This window comes from Corythoichthys intestinalis, chromosome 17 (genome assembly GCF_030265065.1).
Source record: "Corythoichthys intestinalis isolate RoL2023-P3 chromosome 17, ASM3026506v1, whole genome shotgun sequence".
NCBI lineage: Eukaryota > Metazoa > Chordata > Actinopteri > Syngnathiformes > Syngnathidae > Corythoichthys > Corythoichthys intestinalis.
This window is the reverse complement of record NC_080411.1, coordinates 33,222,018-33,236,760: the sequence shown is the minus strand read 5'-3', so window position 1 is coordinate 33,236,760 and position 14,743 is coordinate 33,222,018. Positions and strand designations below refer to the sequence as shown.

The window sequence follows — 14,743 nt, the reverse complement described above, 5'->3', positions numbered from 1 at the left end:
ACTTGTTTTCCACCATGATTTGCAAATTAATTCTTTAAAAATCAAACAATGTGATTTTGTTTTTTTTCTCCACATTCTGTCTCTCATGGTTGAGGTTTACCCATGTTGACAATTACAAGCCTTTCTAATATTTTCAAGTGGGAGAACTTGCACAATAGTGGTTGACTAAATACTTATCTGCCCCACTGTAGATGCATTTATTGTGAAGGTATTTATCAGTTGAATAGTGAAAATTAGAGGAAAATATTGCATGTTGATTTACAGTGTGCGCCCCTGAGTCTTGTGTTTTTTTTTTTTATTTTAAATTGTGGCCACTGTGCTCCTAGTAACAAATGATAGTCTGGAGCCCTGAAGTGTTGAAGAGTTTTGGGGGTTCTAAAAATACTGGTAATATTCATAATATATACCGGGAATTAATCACAGTGTTGGGCGTTATTTGTATTGCTCACAAATATTGGGAGTTCACTGCACACTAAAAAAAAAAAAAAAAATTAAATGGCAACCGGAATACAGCCAAGATAACCACAGAACTGTAAACGAACTAAACAATCTGCTCAGTACACTGAATGTCACCTGTCAAGGTTGAGCTTGTGGGCCAACATTCTCCAGTCGTTGCCGCGAGTCTGCGGTGCATCCAGGCTGCCGCATAGTTTCTGACGGACCGAGACGGGGATGCGGAAGGCGTTGGGCCCCACCAGCGTGGTGATGTTACTGGCCGGGTCCAGCAAGGAGGTGTCGATGCTCTGGGAATTCTGCCGGTCACAACATAGAATGGATTTTATCCTGCAGCTCTTAGTCCCCATATACTGTAGTATTTATATGCATGTTCTTTTGTATTATTTTGGAATTGACTGTGTTTGCATTGATTGAACCATTGAAATACCGTATTGGCCCGAACATAAGACAGTGTTTTTTGCATTGAAATAAGACAGAAAAAGTGGGGGTCGTCATATATTCGCGGTCTAGACATTATATCCATTCACGATGCTAGATGGCGCCAGATATCATTGAAGCGATGTTCTGTCATGACAGATCTCAGCTACACTCAGGTTTAACCACTTTGCATTATTTTATTGCAATGTTTTTCCTTATTCAGGTTTGTTTCAATACTACAGTTACAGTTAGACTTCACTTTGATGGTTAATGCAGTTATTGCAATTTTGTTTATCACAATAGATTGGTTTATTTACATTTCAAAAACCAGAAGCCATTCATTTACGAATGTGATTGCACTTTAGTTTACATATTTAAATGTTCAGATATTAAGATTTGAATGAGGCAAAATAACATGCTTTTTTGCTCAAATATATTGTTATAATCATGTTTCATGTGTACTGTGATTATTTTCTGTATAAAAATTAATTTGGTGTTCAAAAAGTCTTTTTTCAAACTTGAGTCTTGAAAAAAATGGGGTCGTCTTATAATCAGGGCCGTCTTACTGTATATTCGGGCCAATAGTTGAGTAGTTGAGTTAGATCTCCAATGTAGAATATTTTCCCCAATTGACACTCTGTACCTCTGAAAGCGTAGTGTCAAGCTGAAAGATTTGACCCTCCCCCTCCACTTGGCGCACGCAAATCTTGCATGTCAGGTCTACGGTGGCGGTAGAGAAGCGCTCTAGTGTGAAGCAGCAGTGGAGGTTCCTCTGGGAGCCGTCCCACACTTGTTGAAAACACAGCTCCTGCAAAAAAAGCAATACTGACGGCTTCAGAATTTATATGCAACTGTTTTTGTTCCAAATTAATTTATGTAACAGCAAGTTAAATCACTCATTTGGACAAATTCCCTGGAAGGAGTTTGCAATAATACAGGATTTAAAAATTGCTGGAATGGCTCATCAAAACACCACCCATCAATGTGTTGTGGCCCCCAAAATGCGTAGAATTTAAGCAAAAATAATAATGAATGAGTTTGAGAGTAATTGTGCTCAAGCCCTAACAAAAAATATACTTATTATACAGTGTAAATACACACACACACACATATATATATATATATATATATATATATATATATGATTGTTCCGATCATGTTTTTTTGCTCCCGATCCGATCCCGATCGTTTTAGTTTGAGTATCTGCCGATCCCGATATTTCCCGATCCGATTGCTTTTTTTTGCTCCCGATTCAATTCCAATCATTTCCCGATAATTCTTCCCGATCATATACATTTTGGCAAAGCATTAAGAAAAAAATGAATAAAACTCGGACTAATATATACATTCAACATAGTACATAAGTACTGTATTTGTTTATTATAACAATAAATCCTCAAGATGGCATTTACATTATTAACATTCTTTCTGTGAGAGGGATCCACAGATAGAAAGACTTGTGACTTTGTATATTGTGACCAAATATTGCCATCTAGTGTATTTGTTGAGCTTTCAGTAAATGATACTGTAGCCATGCCCAAATGCATGATGGGAAGTGGAACCATGACTGTGCCTAGTGCTACCAATTGATATATCTTCTCTGCGTTGGGAAATAATATAGGGTGTTAAGAAAAAGATCAATTGCTACCTTGCTTCCCCGCTTCTAAACGTAGGGAGAGGGATTGTAAGGCTTTAGCCAATTAAAAAAAGGCTCCAAAGGCTGCCAAAATTCACTTTACTCATTTCACACTGCCTTTTAGCTCTCTATATAGGTAAAACGGCGCCATTACGGGTTGAGCGCGACAATGCGTGAGTAGGTCGTGCAGCGCATGCATTAATTGCGTTAAATATTTTAACGAGATACATTTTTAAAAAAATGAATTACCGCCGGTATCGGGATAAATTTGATAACCCTACCTTAAGCCTAAACTAAAGACTCTGGATAAGTGTAACATATTATGTCTGTAACGTTAAATACAATTAGAAAACGATTTGATTAAAAAAAAAAATATATATATATATATATATATGTATATTAAAAAAAGGCATGTCCGATATTTTTTTGCCAATTCCGATACTTTGAAAATGACGTGATCGGACCCGATCGATCGGGACATCTCTAATGTATACATATATATATACATATATATATACACATATATATATATATATATATATATATATATATATATATATATATTTTTTTTTTTTACCTGATATTTAGCCAGAAGTTTGCTCTTCCACAGCGTTTGGGGAACGTCATGAATGGAAAGTCTCAGATTGTGGGTGCTGTCACTGAAGAGGAGCATCTTTGGTTCATCCAACAACTTGCCTCCCATCTGCTTCTCCATTTGGAGGACTTCCTACATTTTAACACATGCACAATCAGAAATGACAATTGGCCTTCGTCATCCTACAACACTTAAAGAAAAAGAAAAAAACAACAACATTTCATATACACATATATGATACAGTATATAAAACGTTGGCAAATGTACAATGTGTCAATTTTAGGTTTGTTCTTGTTATGTAATACAGCTACCGAATCACTTTATGTACTGCTGCTTTATGATTGCGTAAATGATAGATGGACTGTTTTGGCGTTTTATAATTCTCTTGGCTCCTCCATTATGTGAAATCATTTCTGATTACTGTATTTGTAAGCCTTGGGGTGCTTCATGTTGTATGGTGACTTTAAAGTGCGTATGACAGGATAAAAAAAGTCTTAAATAGCATAATTATGTGAATTAGAATAATATTTTGCGCCGATTCGACTATATACAACAATTGAGATGAAGAGAAATTAGTCTTTTAATACGTCGTTTAGCCACGCCTACCATTATAGGGCTCTAGCGTCCCCAACAGGAGGATGACGTCGGCGTCATGGTTTCATCTGATTTAGTATTCAGCTCATTGAGGGGGAATTATACATGAGGAAAATGCGACAAAGAGAGCCGCTAAATGTCATTGTTTCAGTCTGTCTACTCCAATATTTCTACAGGATATTCTTTTTATCGAAGTATTTTCCCCCAATTGCTAAATAAATTATATAGTCATGACAAATAACAGTCCTGTGCTTGTTGGTAATATGAAATATTAAAAAATCATTTATTCAGTAAGACATGGCAAAATTACTCCATAATGGTCAAACCGGTCCACTTCTTGCACCTCCCAAACTATATTTTATGCCACAGTAGTTAGTCTGGCTTTGGTCATTTCCCTGCCCCCGGCGTTGGAAAGCGTAAACAAACCAGGAGGCGTGACAGCTAGCCGACATGCTAACCCGAACAGAGTGGTGTTTCAAAGTCTGTTCTCGGCTTTCCAAGCGAAAAATCACTCAAAACTACCTGAGATCATGTCACACGACGGCGGGGTTGTCGATTGTCTTCGCCGATCGGCAACCCACCCGGCGGCGAGCAAGTTACAGCTCCTTCTATGCAGCAGGAGAGCATGTTTTCCAGGGAAGCAGCTGGAGAATTACCGCCTGAGAATCTGGCCGAAGTCAGAGGAGCGTGTAGCTGCCACATGGTCAACACGAATATTCCGTAAACTAATGCTTAACTACAAGGCTAAAACAAGGCGTGCAGTTGTTGTGCAGCTAACATGGCAGAATGTGCCTGATGAGAACTTTTCTACATGTTCGTCCATGATCAAACAAAAGTAAATAGTCCTTTATTTGATGAAAGTTTGTCGTGTTTACTTTGTAATCGATGTATTCGCGGCCATTTTTAACACAAAGTTGCAATTTCTGATCGGGTGGAAAATTTGACAAAACAGGGCAATAAACCGAGTATAGCTCGCCCGGCGGGGGGATGTGCGACAAGCTGCCGGTCGTCGGCAGAGTAGCATTCTCGGTAGACAAGGAGCATGTCGACACCAAAATGCAAGCCACCCACCAGTATTAAAATTCTGCCATGATCCCAGTATTTGACATAATACAAAATCACTTCCTCGTAAACCCAATGGTCCCACAGTAGTTGGGCTTGTTTTGGCCAATATCCGCCGGTGAATGGGAACCTTTTGCAACCCCAAAAAGGCTCACACGCCTCTCCCTGGTGCAGCAACAATTTTCTGCTGCCGTTTGGCTGGCGTGATGCGAAAAATAAACGAATTAATCCGAAAAATCAGCTGAATTTGCAGTCCATCTGCATGCTATAAAGCATTGTACTGTATTGTGAGATGCTGACCCGGATGACTTCACATTCGCATTCGTCCTAAACCCGAAACTGAAGCCGGAAGTGACTCATTTTCATGGTGCGGGATTAAAAAATTGAATATATAAAACGATTGCTTGCACACACATCCAAGCGGTCAATTTCATTCAGGAGCATAAAACACTGTGTGAAATATGAAATACAGATGCTTTTTGTTGTCATACACACTTTAAAATATCACATTTTTAGGCCCTCGAAAATGTGATTCATTCTAGTGAAAGGAAAGACAATTTCCACAGATATTATAAGGACCACGCAACACACAGGAGTGTGGGCGAACACACCTTGAGTGCATCTTGCGTGTCGTCCAGGCAGTAGACCCGGATGTGATACTCAGTGGCGGGGCACGTGAGTGGGCCAAAGATGGCCAGCTTGAGGCGCTTGGTGGTGGCGGCGCTGAGCGACTGGCCCACCAGGCAGTATGTGCCCAGAGTCTCAGTCAGGATGTGGCATGCCTCGTCGTCCATCTGGATGTAGCATGGCGTGGTGAAATTCTCCTCACCCACCACTACCATGTCCTACAGAAGAATAGTAAATTAAGGGCAGGTTTATAGAAATAGGATGGTTGGATGATGACAACACCATTTTTATCATTAATTCATGCTAGAAGTGATTTCAAAATGCTGTGATTTCTGCGTTAGGGGCAGAACGAACTTTAAATGGGACCACGCAAACAAACAAACAAAAAAAACAACAACAAAAAAATATATATATACTGTATCAGCCACACAGACTCTTAAGCTGAATGAAAAGTTATTCAGCTGACTCTTCAGGACTTACCCTACTCTCTTGAGGTTTTTTTGGCTGACTTCCTTGTGAGCTTAGATTTTCCATTATCCTGTGAGATACCAAGATACTGTACTTGTAGTTGTCTTGGTTATCACCTATTTTGCCGTCTCGTAGGTCCACACTAGACATGTGCTGATTACCGGTTTCAAGGTACAGTGTATCATAAAAGTGAGTACACCCTTCACATTTCTGTAGATATTTAAGTATATCTTTTCATGGGACAACACTGACAAAATGACACTTTGACACAATGAAAAGTAGTCTGTGTGCAGTTTATATAATAGAGTTAATTTATTTTCCCCTCAAAATAACTCAAAATATAGCCATTAATATCTAAACCCCTGGCAACAAAAGTGAGTACAGCGCATGGGAACTACGTACATCCCTAAATGTCCAAATTGATTACTGCTTGTCATTTTCCCTCCAAAATGTCATGTGACTCGTTACAGGAGTGCTGCCAGCATTTCTGCAGAGATTGAAGAGGTGGGTGGTCAGCCTGTTAGTGCTCATACGCCGCACTCTACATCAAATTGGTGTGCATGGCTGTCACCCCAGGAGAAAGCCTCTTCTGAAGACGGTACACAAGAAAGCTCGCAAACATTTTGCTGATGACATGTCAACAAAGCACATGGATTACTGGAACCATGTCCGACGGTTTGATGAGATGGGCGGGCTTTCTTGTGTACCGTCTTCAGAAGAGAAGACTACAGAAAAGTTACACACGGTTGCGGCTTAGAGGAGGAGGGCCAGCCGACATGTAAAACATGTTTGACCAACCATGAGTTTGGCTGCTGAGAAGGCAATACCGCCAATATGATTTCACATTTATACTATCATTAACGTTTTCACCAGCTACGAGAGTTAACTCCAGCGTGTTTAGTGTGTCTAGCAGTGGTAAAACATGTTTTTTTTCTCTCTGGCAACTGTCTGTGTTGAGAAAGAGAGTGCATGTATAATGTCAACATGATACGAGTCATACACATGTGCTTTTTATGGAAAATGATTAAAATATTTCAGTTATTTTAAATATTTTTTAAATTTTAACATTGTACTTATGTTACAATTTGCTAATATGTTTTGGAAATTTAAAATCCTGTTCAATGTAAAAAACTTTTTTTTAACCCAGATATCTCAAAGTAACACTGAGCTGTAATTGCAATACCGTAATACCGTGAAAATTTCTGATATATCCGTGATAATCTCATACCGGCACATGCCTAGTCCACACCTACAGATCACGCTTGTCCGCACTTGTCCAATCAGATAATTTGAAAAATAATGTACATCAGAAATAACTGCAACACTTTTTGCCAAATTGTGTTATAAATTGGGTTACATACACAAGACTAAAGCTATGTTGTAATGCAGTTTTCAGAATCTCATCAGGCTGATACTATCTTTACTTATGTTTTTGTATTCTCAGAAGAGCTGTGATCTCAGAAAAGTGCTCGCCACCACCTTACAACTCATTTCAAGTTTGCTGTACTTCATACTGCGTATTTCTCTCTTACCTCCCAGACATTTTGTGGTGACTGGCTCTTGAGCTGGATCAGCCAATCCTGTTGGCCGTCAGAAACGGCACAGTGGTGCATGGTAAGGACCAGGGGCCGTGTAAGCAGGGCGCCCGGGGGGCCGCAGGTCACCACGGGGCTCAAAACTGCTTGTCCGTCTTCCACTGAAGGCCTGGAGGTCAGGTGGTGGGCACAAAGTGATTAAAAAATCATGTTAAACAATAACCGTCTTTATAGTAAGCATAGCAAGTTCCTTAATTGCAGTAGGATCTTATCTTTACAAATTTTCATGGGAAATTGTGAAATGTAAACAATAGATAGGTAAAGTACTTGCTCTAAGATAAATATATTGATAATATGGTACTGATGTATTCTGTGCAGATGCATTCACTAAATAAGCGACACAATATAAGCAACCACAACCGGAATACACCAAACTCCCATGTGGCACATTAAAACCTTTAAAAACACTAAGATTTACTGATTTCCGAGTTCCGAGTTTTGAGACTTATCACGATTCAGATCAACAAGAAAAAGAATCAAAACCTTTGACCATGAGTGTAAGTAGCTGAACACAACACAAACCGTAGAACTGTAAGCCTGCTAATACCATGACTAATAAAAACAACTTTAAAGCAGCCTGTCACGCAAAGCCAGGGAACGTCTGTTCTGATGGCTGCCCTGCAACTCAGCATCAATTTAAAAGTGCAGTTGTGTGGATGCTTTGGTGAGTGATGATGCAGCTTTATATGTATGGGATTCGGGTTGTTCAAAGGCTTCAAGCGGAAGATTACGTCAAGCGGAAGATTACGAAGCTCGACAACCTAAAGTTGGGAAATTCATTTGGGGAGCCTTAGGCAAGAGAATGATATTCTCATAAAAACTTCACACCCAAAACCTCTGGTTGGTGGATGTGTTTGACTTCTGAGGCTCAGGTTACCTACCTCAAGCTTTCCTTCCTCTGCACGGTCACGTACATTTCATAGACACGGCCCTGTGGGATCGCTCCTGCCGGGATAAGCAGACTCACACCTAAAATACACATCCAACAAAATATTGTTCATTACCAAATGTAAAAAATGATGCAGGAACAAACTAAAAATAATCAAGTAAAAAGAAATGAAAACTCAGTTTTTGATGCAAATGTAGATATAACGTACAGCTGCTTTTGCCATATATTCTTGTGGTAGGAATGTGACATTTTATTCGAAAATCAATACTCTCTCCCCATGTCGTAGGATTCTCATATTGCTGGGCGCAAAGTGATTTACATTTTTCCATCCCATATTGATTTCATATGATGTCTTGTCAAAAAGGGTCTTTGAAAGATTTTCTCGTGCGTACAAACACACACTGCGTTTGTTGGATACAACATTGATTCCACCATGTCTTTGAAGTGAACTTTTCAACAACAAGTAAATAAATAGGAGAAAAGTGACAAAACAACTTCTTACTCCAGCTCGCATACTAATCATAACTCGGCTACCTCATTGAACCAAACTATTTTTTTTGCTTATTGTTATTGTCCTTCGACTTCTTTAATAATATTTCTACCCTCTCTCTTTCTCTCTGTCTCTGTCTCTGTCTCTCTCTCTCTCTCTCTCACTCTCTCTGTCTCTCTATGTACAGTGGGGAGAACAAGTATTTGATACACTGCCAAAAACCCATTGGCAGTGTATCAAATACTTGTTCTCCCCACTGTATACATACAGTGTACCACAAAAGTGAGTACACCCCTCGCATTTCTGCAGATATTTAAGTACTGTATATATTTTCATGGGACAACACTGTCAAAATGACACTTTGAATGAATGACACAATGAAAAGTAGTCTGTGTGCAGCTTATACAATAGAGTTAATTTATTTTCCCCTCAAAATAAGTCATAATAGCGCCATTGATATCTAAACCCCTGGCAACAAAAGTGAGTACACCCCATAGAAACTACGTACATCCCTAAATGTCCAAACTGAGTACTGCTTGTCATTTTCCCTCCAAAATGTCATTTGACTCGTTACAGGAGTGCTGTCAGCATTGCTGCAGAGATTGAAGCGGTGGGGGGTCAGCCTGTTAGTGCTTAGACCATACGCCGCACTTTACATCAAATTGGTGTGCATGGCTGTCACCCCAAGTGGAAGCCTCTTCTGAAGACGGTACACAAGAAAGCCCGCCCGTCTCATCTACAAAAGGACATGCTTCCAGTAATGTGCTTTGTTGACATGTCTTCAGCAAACTGTTTGTGAGCTTTCCTGTGTTCTGTCTTCAGAAGAGGCTTCCATCTGGGGTGATAGCCATGCACACCAATTTGATCTAGAGTGCGACGTATGGTCTGAGCACTAACAGGCTGACCCACCCACCTCTTCAATCTTTGTAGCATTTTTTGAAGAAACAAATGTTTAAATGTGATGTGAACAAAATTCAGTGTATTTGTTCTAGAGAAAAACATTGTTTGAAAATAATGTCAATATAGTGCAAGATAAATCATAATCTACACCAAAACCAGGACTTGCTGGAATAAAATGTTGTAAAAAAGATACATACATAATTGTACAAAATTCGCCAACATGAAGAGCCAGCCAACTCTACATACTTACTACATACAGTATTTCCTGGTCTTTACACTCCGGGAAAAAACTTTTTAACCGCAAGTTTGCGTTTTGGAGAAGACTGCCAATGTTTTATTGTAGACTAAAGTAGGTTGTCTTTTTTCTCATTAGCCTCAATGTAGCAATGCTAACGTTACAGAGTTTAATATAGATGTGTTTCCTTATTTTGTAGGTCTAAACTTTAATTCTACGGCATGTTGATGACCAATAAACATCTGTGAAAGGAACTGGAGTCTGATATGCCATCAACACGAATGCAAAAATGTATGCACGCAGGCATGCATGCACGCACGCAGTGATAAAACGCAGCCGTACAAAATTACCACCCTCATTTTTATTTACGGTGCGATAAATGGACTCGTTGCATATCAGGCTTAGCAACTTCAATAAAACATGTCGTTAGTTAGTTACATGGACTTACGATCTGCCAGCTTGTTGTCTCCTGTCGTCTTCTAAAATTACAACTGGGTGACGGCGCTTTACGTGTTCATTCAGAACCCACATACAGCCTGGTATGCAAGCTTGGTATTGAAGAGACAGGACAAACCAGTGTACCCTCCTTTATTTCGTTAAAATAAGTCAATATATTGCCCACTCTGGTGCGCTTTTTTGGCTCTGTGCCACTTTTCCCGCTTGCATACTGAGCGTCATTCTCAACTTTCCACGCACATATTTTTTTAACCCTTCATTAACCGTTGACGGGACATTGTGCTCGTAGACATCGTCACCAATAACGTCGACTAGTCGGGACAGCTCTAATATGTACTTCCTGCTTTTAAATGTCTTGCCTACTTTTACTCTTGCTTGAATAACATTATTTTGGGATGCTTCTCTTACTTGAGTAAAATTTATGGCTACTCTACCCACTTCCTACCCACCTCTGTTGGTTGGATGGTGGGCAGATGGTTAGTGGCCTGGATTGATGGATGATAGTTTGAACAAACTGGTGGGTAAAATTAAATTCACAAGTGAGTAGCTGGCCTGGTTGAACACAAAGGGACTGCCAATGGATGCATTTTTTTGTGGAAGATGGTTGGATCCAACTGTTGATGAATGTAGTTGGGTGTTGAAACATACAGGTTGGTGGTCGGTAGGTGTGGGTGAGCAGAGGTCCCCACGACCGTGCCGCGGACCGGTACCGGTCCGTGGCGCATTTGGTACCGGGCCGTGCGGAAATAATAAATAATTTATTAACGACTGCATTCTGGCTGATTGACTTTGGCCTGTGCCGCTTAACACACCAATATCCCTGTCTACTCTAGATATCCAACTGCAGAATAGGAGGTGGTCATAGAAATGCTTTGATTGGACTGTTAGCAGTACATCTTGTTTTGTATATCTATGTGCGCTTGGCCTCGATATTAACGTATGACGTAGGTCGTCGCCCATCACATTTGTTCCTGGAAATAATTAGCCCCCACACTAGAATGACTGAAAAACAGATGTCTTTGGACAGGTTTTTTACGGGGAAAAGGGAACCTGACGAGCCAGAAGAACACAAAATCTATGCTACTTCCCAATGACTAAAGACCCACGAACTGCGAAGGAGTGGATTCGTGACCCGTATGTGAATAAACCTAGTGATTCGAGCATGTCTGTGCAACAGGAATATCAGCTTGTAGAGATCCCAAATTATGGCGACCTTAAACGTACATTTTAGACAACAAATCTACCGAGGTTCTGGATTAAAGTCATTTCGGAATAATGTATTAATGTAAATGTAAACTGTGCTACAATTTCAAACATCGTATCTTTGTGAAGCGGGCTTCTCTCACTCTCCCACTTCGGGACCATCTCGTCGCAAGAAACAAGCTCAGGCCTCCCACTGATTCAGCGGGTGAGCTGTATTTTCCCTGCACTTAACACGACGGGGCTAAAAACAAATGTTATTTTATATTTGCTGTATTTTTTTGCCGCACATTGCCGGTGTTCTGACAAATCTGGCATGTGCGTAACGTTAAAAATGACAGCGAATGCAGCGATTCCAAAGTACACACTAGAAACTTTCTTTAAAGAAAGAAGTATTAACTTACGTTTGCCATGATAGCTGCACCCAACAACTGCACGCTGCTCTCTCACTTAACGACTTCGCCGCGTCGTTAAGCAATAATTTACGCCATTTTCGTGTTGCACATGTATGTTTATGTCGTAAATCATTTTTTAGCACTGTTGGATAACATTGAGAGTCCAACAGAATATAAAACAGGGCTTTTTTCACCGCCACAAAAGCTTGGGGAGCAAAATTTGATACGGGTGCAAAATTTGACAGAAAAAAAAGACCCAAATCACACCGGTCCATGGTGCAAAAAAGGTTGGGGACCCCTTGGTTAGTGGATGGCTGGTTAGGTGACTGAAATGGCTGCATGTTGGGCAAAGTTGGAAGGCCTATAGATGGCTGTACCAGTATTTAGCATATGGTTGGATCCAAAATGGGTGTGTTAAATGTTGGATGTACATCTCTGTCTTTTCCTCTAAGTATAGATCTGATGTACTCACAGTAATTAAAGATCAAAACAACTGAAAGTGTGAACTCCTTCTTACTGTTTACTATACCTGAGTTGGGGACAATGAGGTGACCACCTTGCGAGTTGAAGGAGCCGACAGCAGTGCATGAAGGGTCCCTGGAGCGCAGCAATGTCTGCGTACGGCGACCAATTGTGCTGTCACAGTTTTCCGAAAGGCAGTGCTGCAATTTGGGGGAGAGCTTTGAAGAGAATTCGCCTCCCAGGTCGTCCTGTGGCGTTATCAGGCCAGAGGAGTTGTACACCTTGATCTTGAGGTTGGGCAGAGGGTCCAGCAGGGGGGAATTGGTCATGGGGATTTTGTCGGCCGTGTCATGCAAGGCGTATACAGGGCCTCGGTACATAGCGGCCGCCGAGGTCAGGTCAGGCGGTGCAGTGAGGAGATCGGCTATAATGAGAATGGAAGAGAGAAGGAAAGAGAAAATTTGTTCCGGTGACAAAAATTAAAACGACCTGGAGAATATGAAATGGTGGCCTCAGTCGGCAGGACTGCCACCCACCTGCTTTTGCTCGCTCGCTTTTTACTCATTAGGGAAATCAATTTTGCCACAACACAACATTACTCAGTCTGAGGCACTAAAGGCCAGCTGGGATTCATGAGCACCAGATGGCAGCGCTAAGGCTCCGTTTAGCCACCAGGTACAGGGATGAATGTTCCCCGTATGGGCTGAAGAGATGCAGCTCTGTCACTCGGCCTTGTTTTCTTTGAAATGTGTGCAAATGAACAGATGACTCGCCGATGATATCCTTTTAGCTAATGCTACATTTTAACAGTTACATTTTGCATTCACATGTTTGTAATGTATGAATGACAGGCTGCACCAGTATGTTGAATAAATTGGCAGGTGTATGGTTGGTTACACATATGAGTGGTTGGATATATTGATAGGTGCACGGGGCAGATGCATGTATGAATGGATGTCTGGATATAAAATTGGGTAGGATTTAGAGTATTTAGTCATGCAAATGTATGTGTGTATAGTAGGGGTTTAACGTTTACATGAATGTATTGAACAGTTTGGGTTTTGCATGTTTGGTTCAGTTAACTTGTGTTCCATTACGGTTATGTTTTATTCTTTTTTGTCCTCATATTTATTACCAGCGCAAGCTAAATGCTCTATGCAGAACCAAATTCTTGGGGCAGTTTCTGCATGGAAGCCTTAAGTTGGAGACTATTGACCAAGAGGGGTACACCTGCCAAGCAAAGCAACTTTACTTACCGTATTTATCGGACTATACGTCGCACCTGAATATAAGTCGCACCAGCCAAAAAATGTGCAATGAAAAGGAAAAAAACATGTATAAGTCGCACCGGAGTATAAGTTGCATTTTTTGGGGGAAATTTATTTGATAGAATCCAGCCCCAAGAACAGACATGTCATCTGGAAAGGCAATTTAAAATACAATAGAGAACAACGGGCTGAATAGGTGTACAGTATGCTAACATTACATGACACTAGAAGTTAGATTGGGCCTAAAAACTCCAGCTCGACCCCGCGGGTATTAAAGCCTGACGCGGCCCAAGCCCGATCAATTAACTTGATTTGCTTGCCCGAACCCGAACCCCCCCCCCAAAATTTTATGTTTTATTTGTAGGCACGAGCCCGAAAAAAAAAAAAAAAATGTTTTATTTGTGAGGACTCAGGAGAAGGAGGAAATGCGGGGATGTGATGCGTGGTTGCGTTTTGTGTGATTATGTTTGTGACTATGCAGGTGCATATGTGCATAATGATAACAAAATGAAGCCCGTCTTTTGTAACGAATTCTCCCAGTTAAACAAGACTGTAGGAGGAATATTCAATAAACATTTCTATCTTTTATATTTGCGTGTCTGTTCTAACAGGCGGATAGTGGATTTGACATTTATTTTAATCTCGAGTTGGCAGAAAAAAAATGCTTTCTCAATGTATAGTCTTCATATTTTTATGATCTTTATAAATGCATTTACACAATGAAATAATGCGGGAAAAGTTTATTAACTATATTACTCGTATGAGACCAAAGCGCCACATTCGTTTACATTCAGCGAAGCCGACACAGGTTTCCGTATAGCATTTTCAACAATCAATTTGAATCCTTTCCATATCTGACTCCAACCGCAATTGTTTGCTTTTCAATTCCCCGTCTTTAGTTTGTTTTTCACTCCTATAGCTGCTCCATATCGAAAAGGAAATACCAGGATGCTCGCGGATGGGAAGATTGAAAAGAGAGCGGGCCACTGCCTTCACGT

General features: G+C 40.5%; 1 protein-coding gene across 9 annotated transcripts in view; it reads right to left on the bottom strand.

Moving 5' to 3' along the window:
- unc5cb (unc-5 netrin receptor Cb) overlaps positions 1-14,743 on the bottom strand; it is a 266,077-nt gene that overhangs the window by 6,647 nt on the left and 244,687 nt on the right. For all 9 annotated transcript variants that reach the window (XM_057818161.1, XM_057818152.1, XM_057818153.1 and 6 more), the window contains 7 exons: positions 12,545-12,901; positions 8,332-8,419; positions 7,388-7,559; positions 5,372-5,605; positions 3,087-3,236; positions 1,517-1,681; positions 574-752 (listed from right to left, as the gene is read on the bottom strand). In XM_057818161.1, the coding sequence (XP_057674144.1) occupies positions 574-752; positions 1,517-1,681; positions 3,087-3,236; positions 5,372-5,605; positions 7,388-7,559; positions 8,332-8,419; positions 12,545-12,901 (1,345 nt within the window). The remainder of the gene's footprint in view (positions 1-573; positions 753-1,516; positions 1,682-3,086; positions 3,237-5,371; positions 5,606-7,387; positions 7,560-8,331; positions 8,420-12,544; positions 12,902-14,743) is intronic.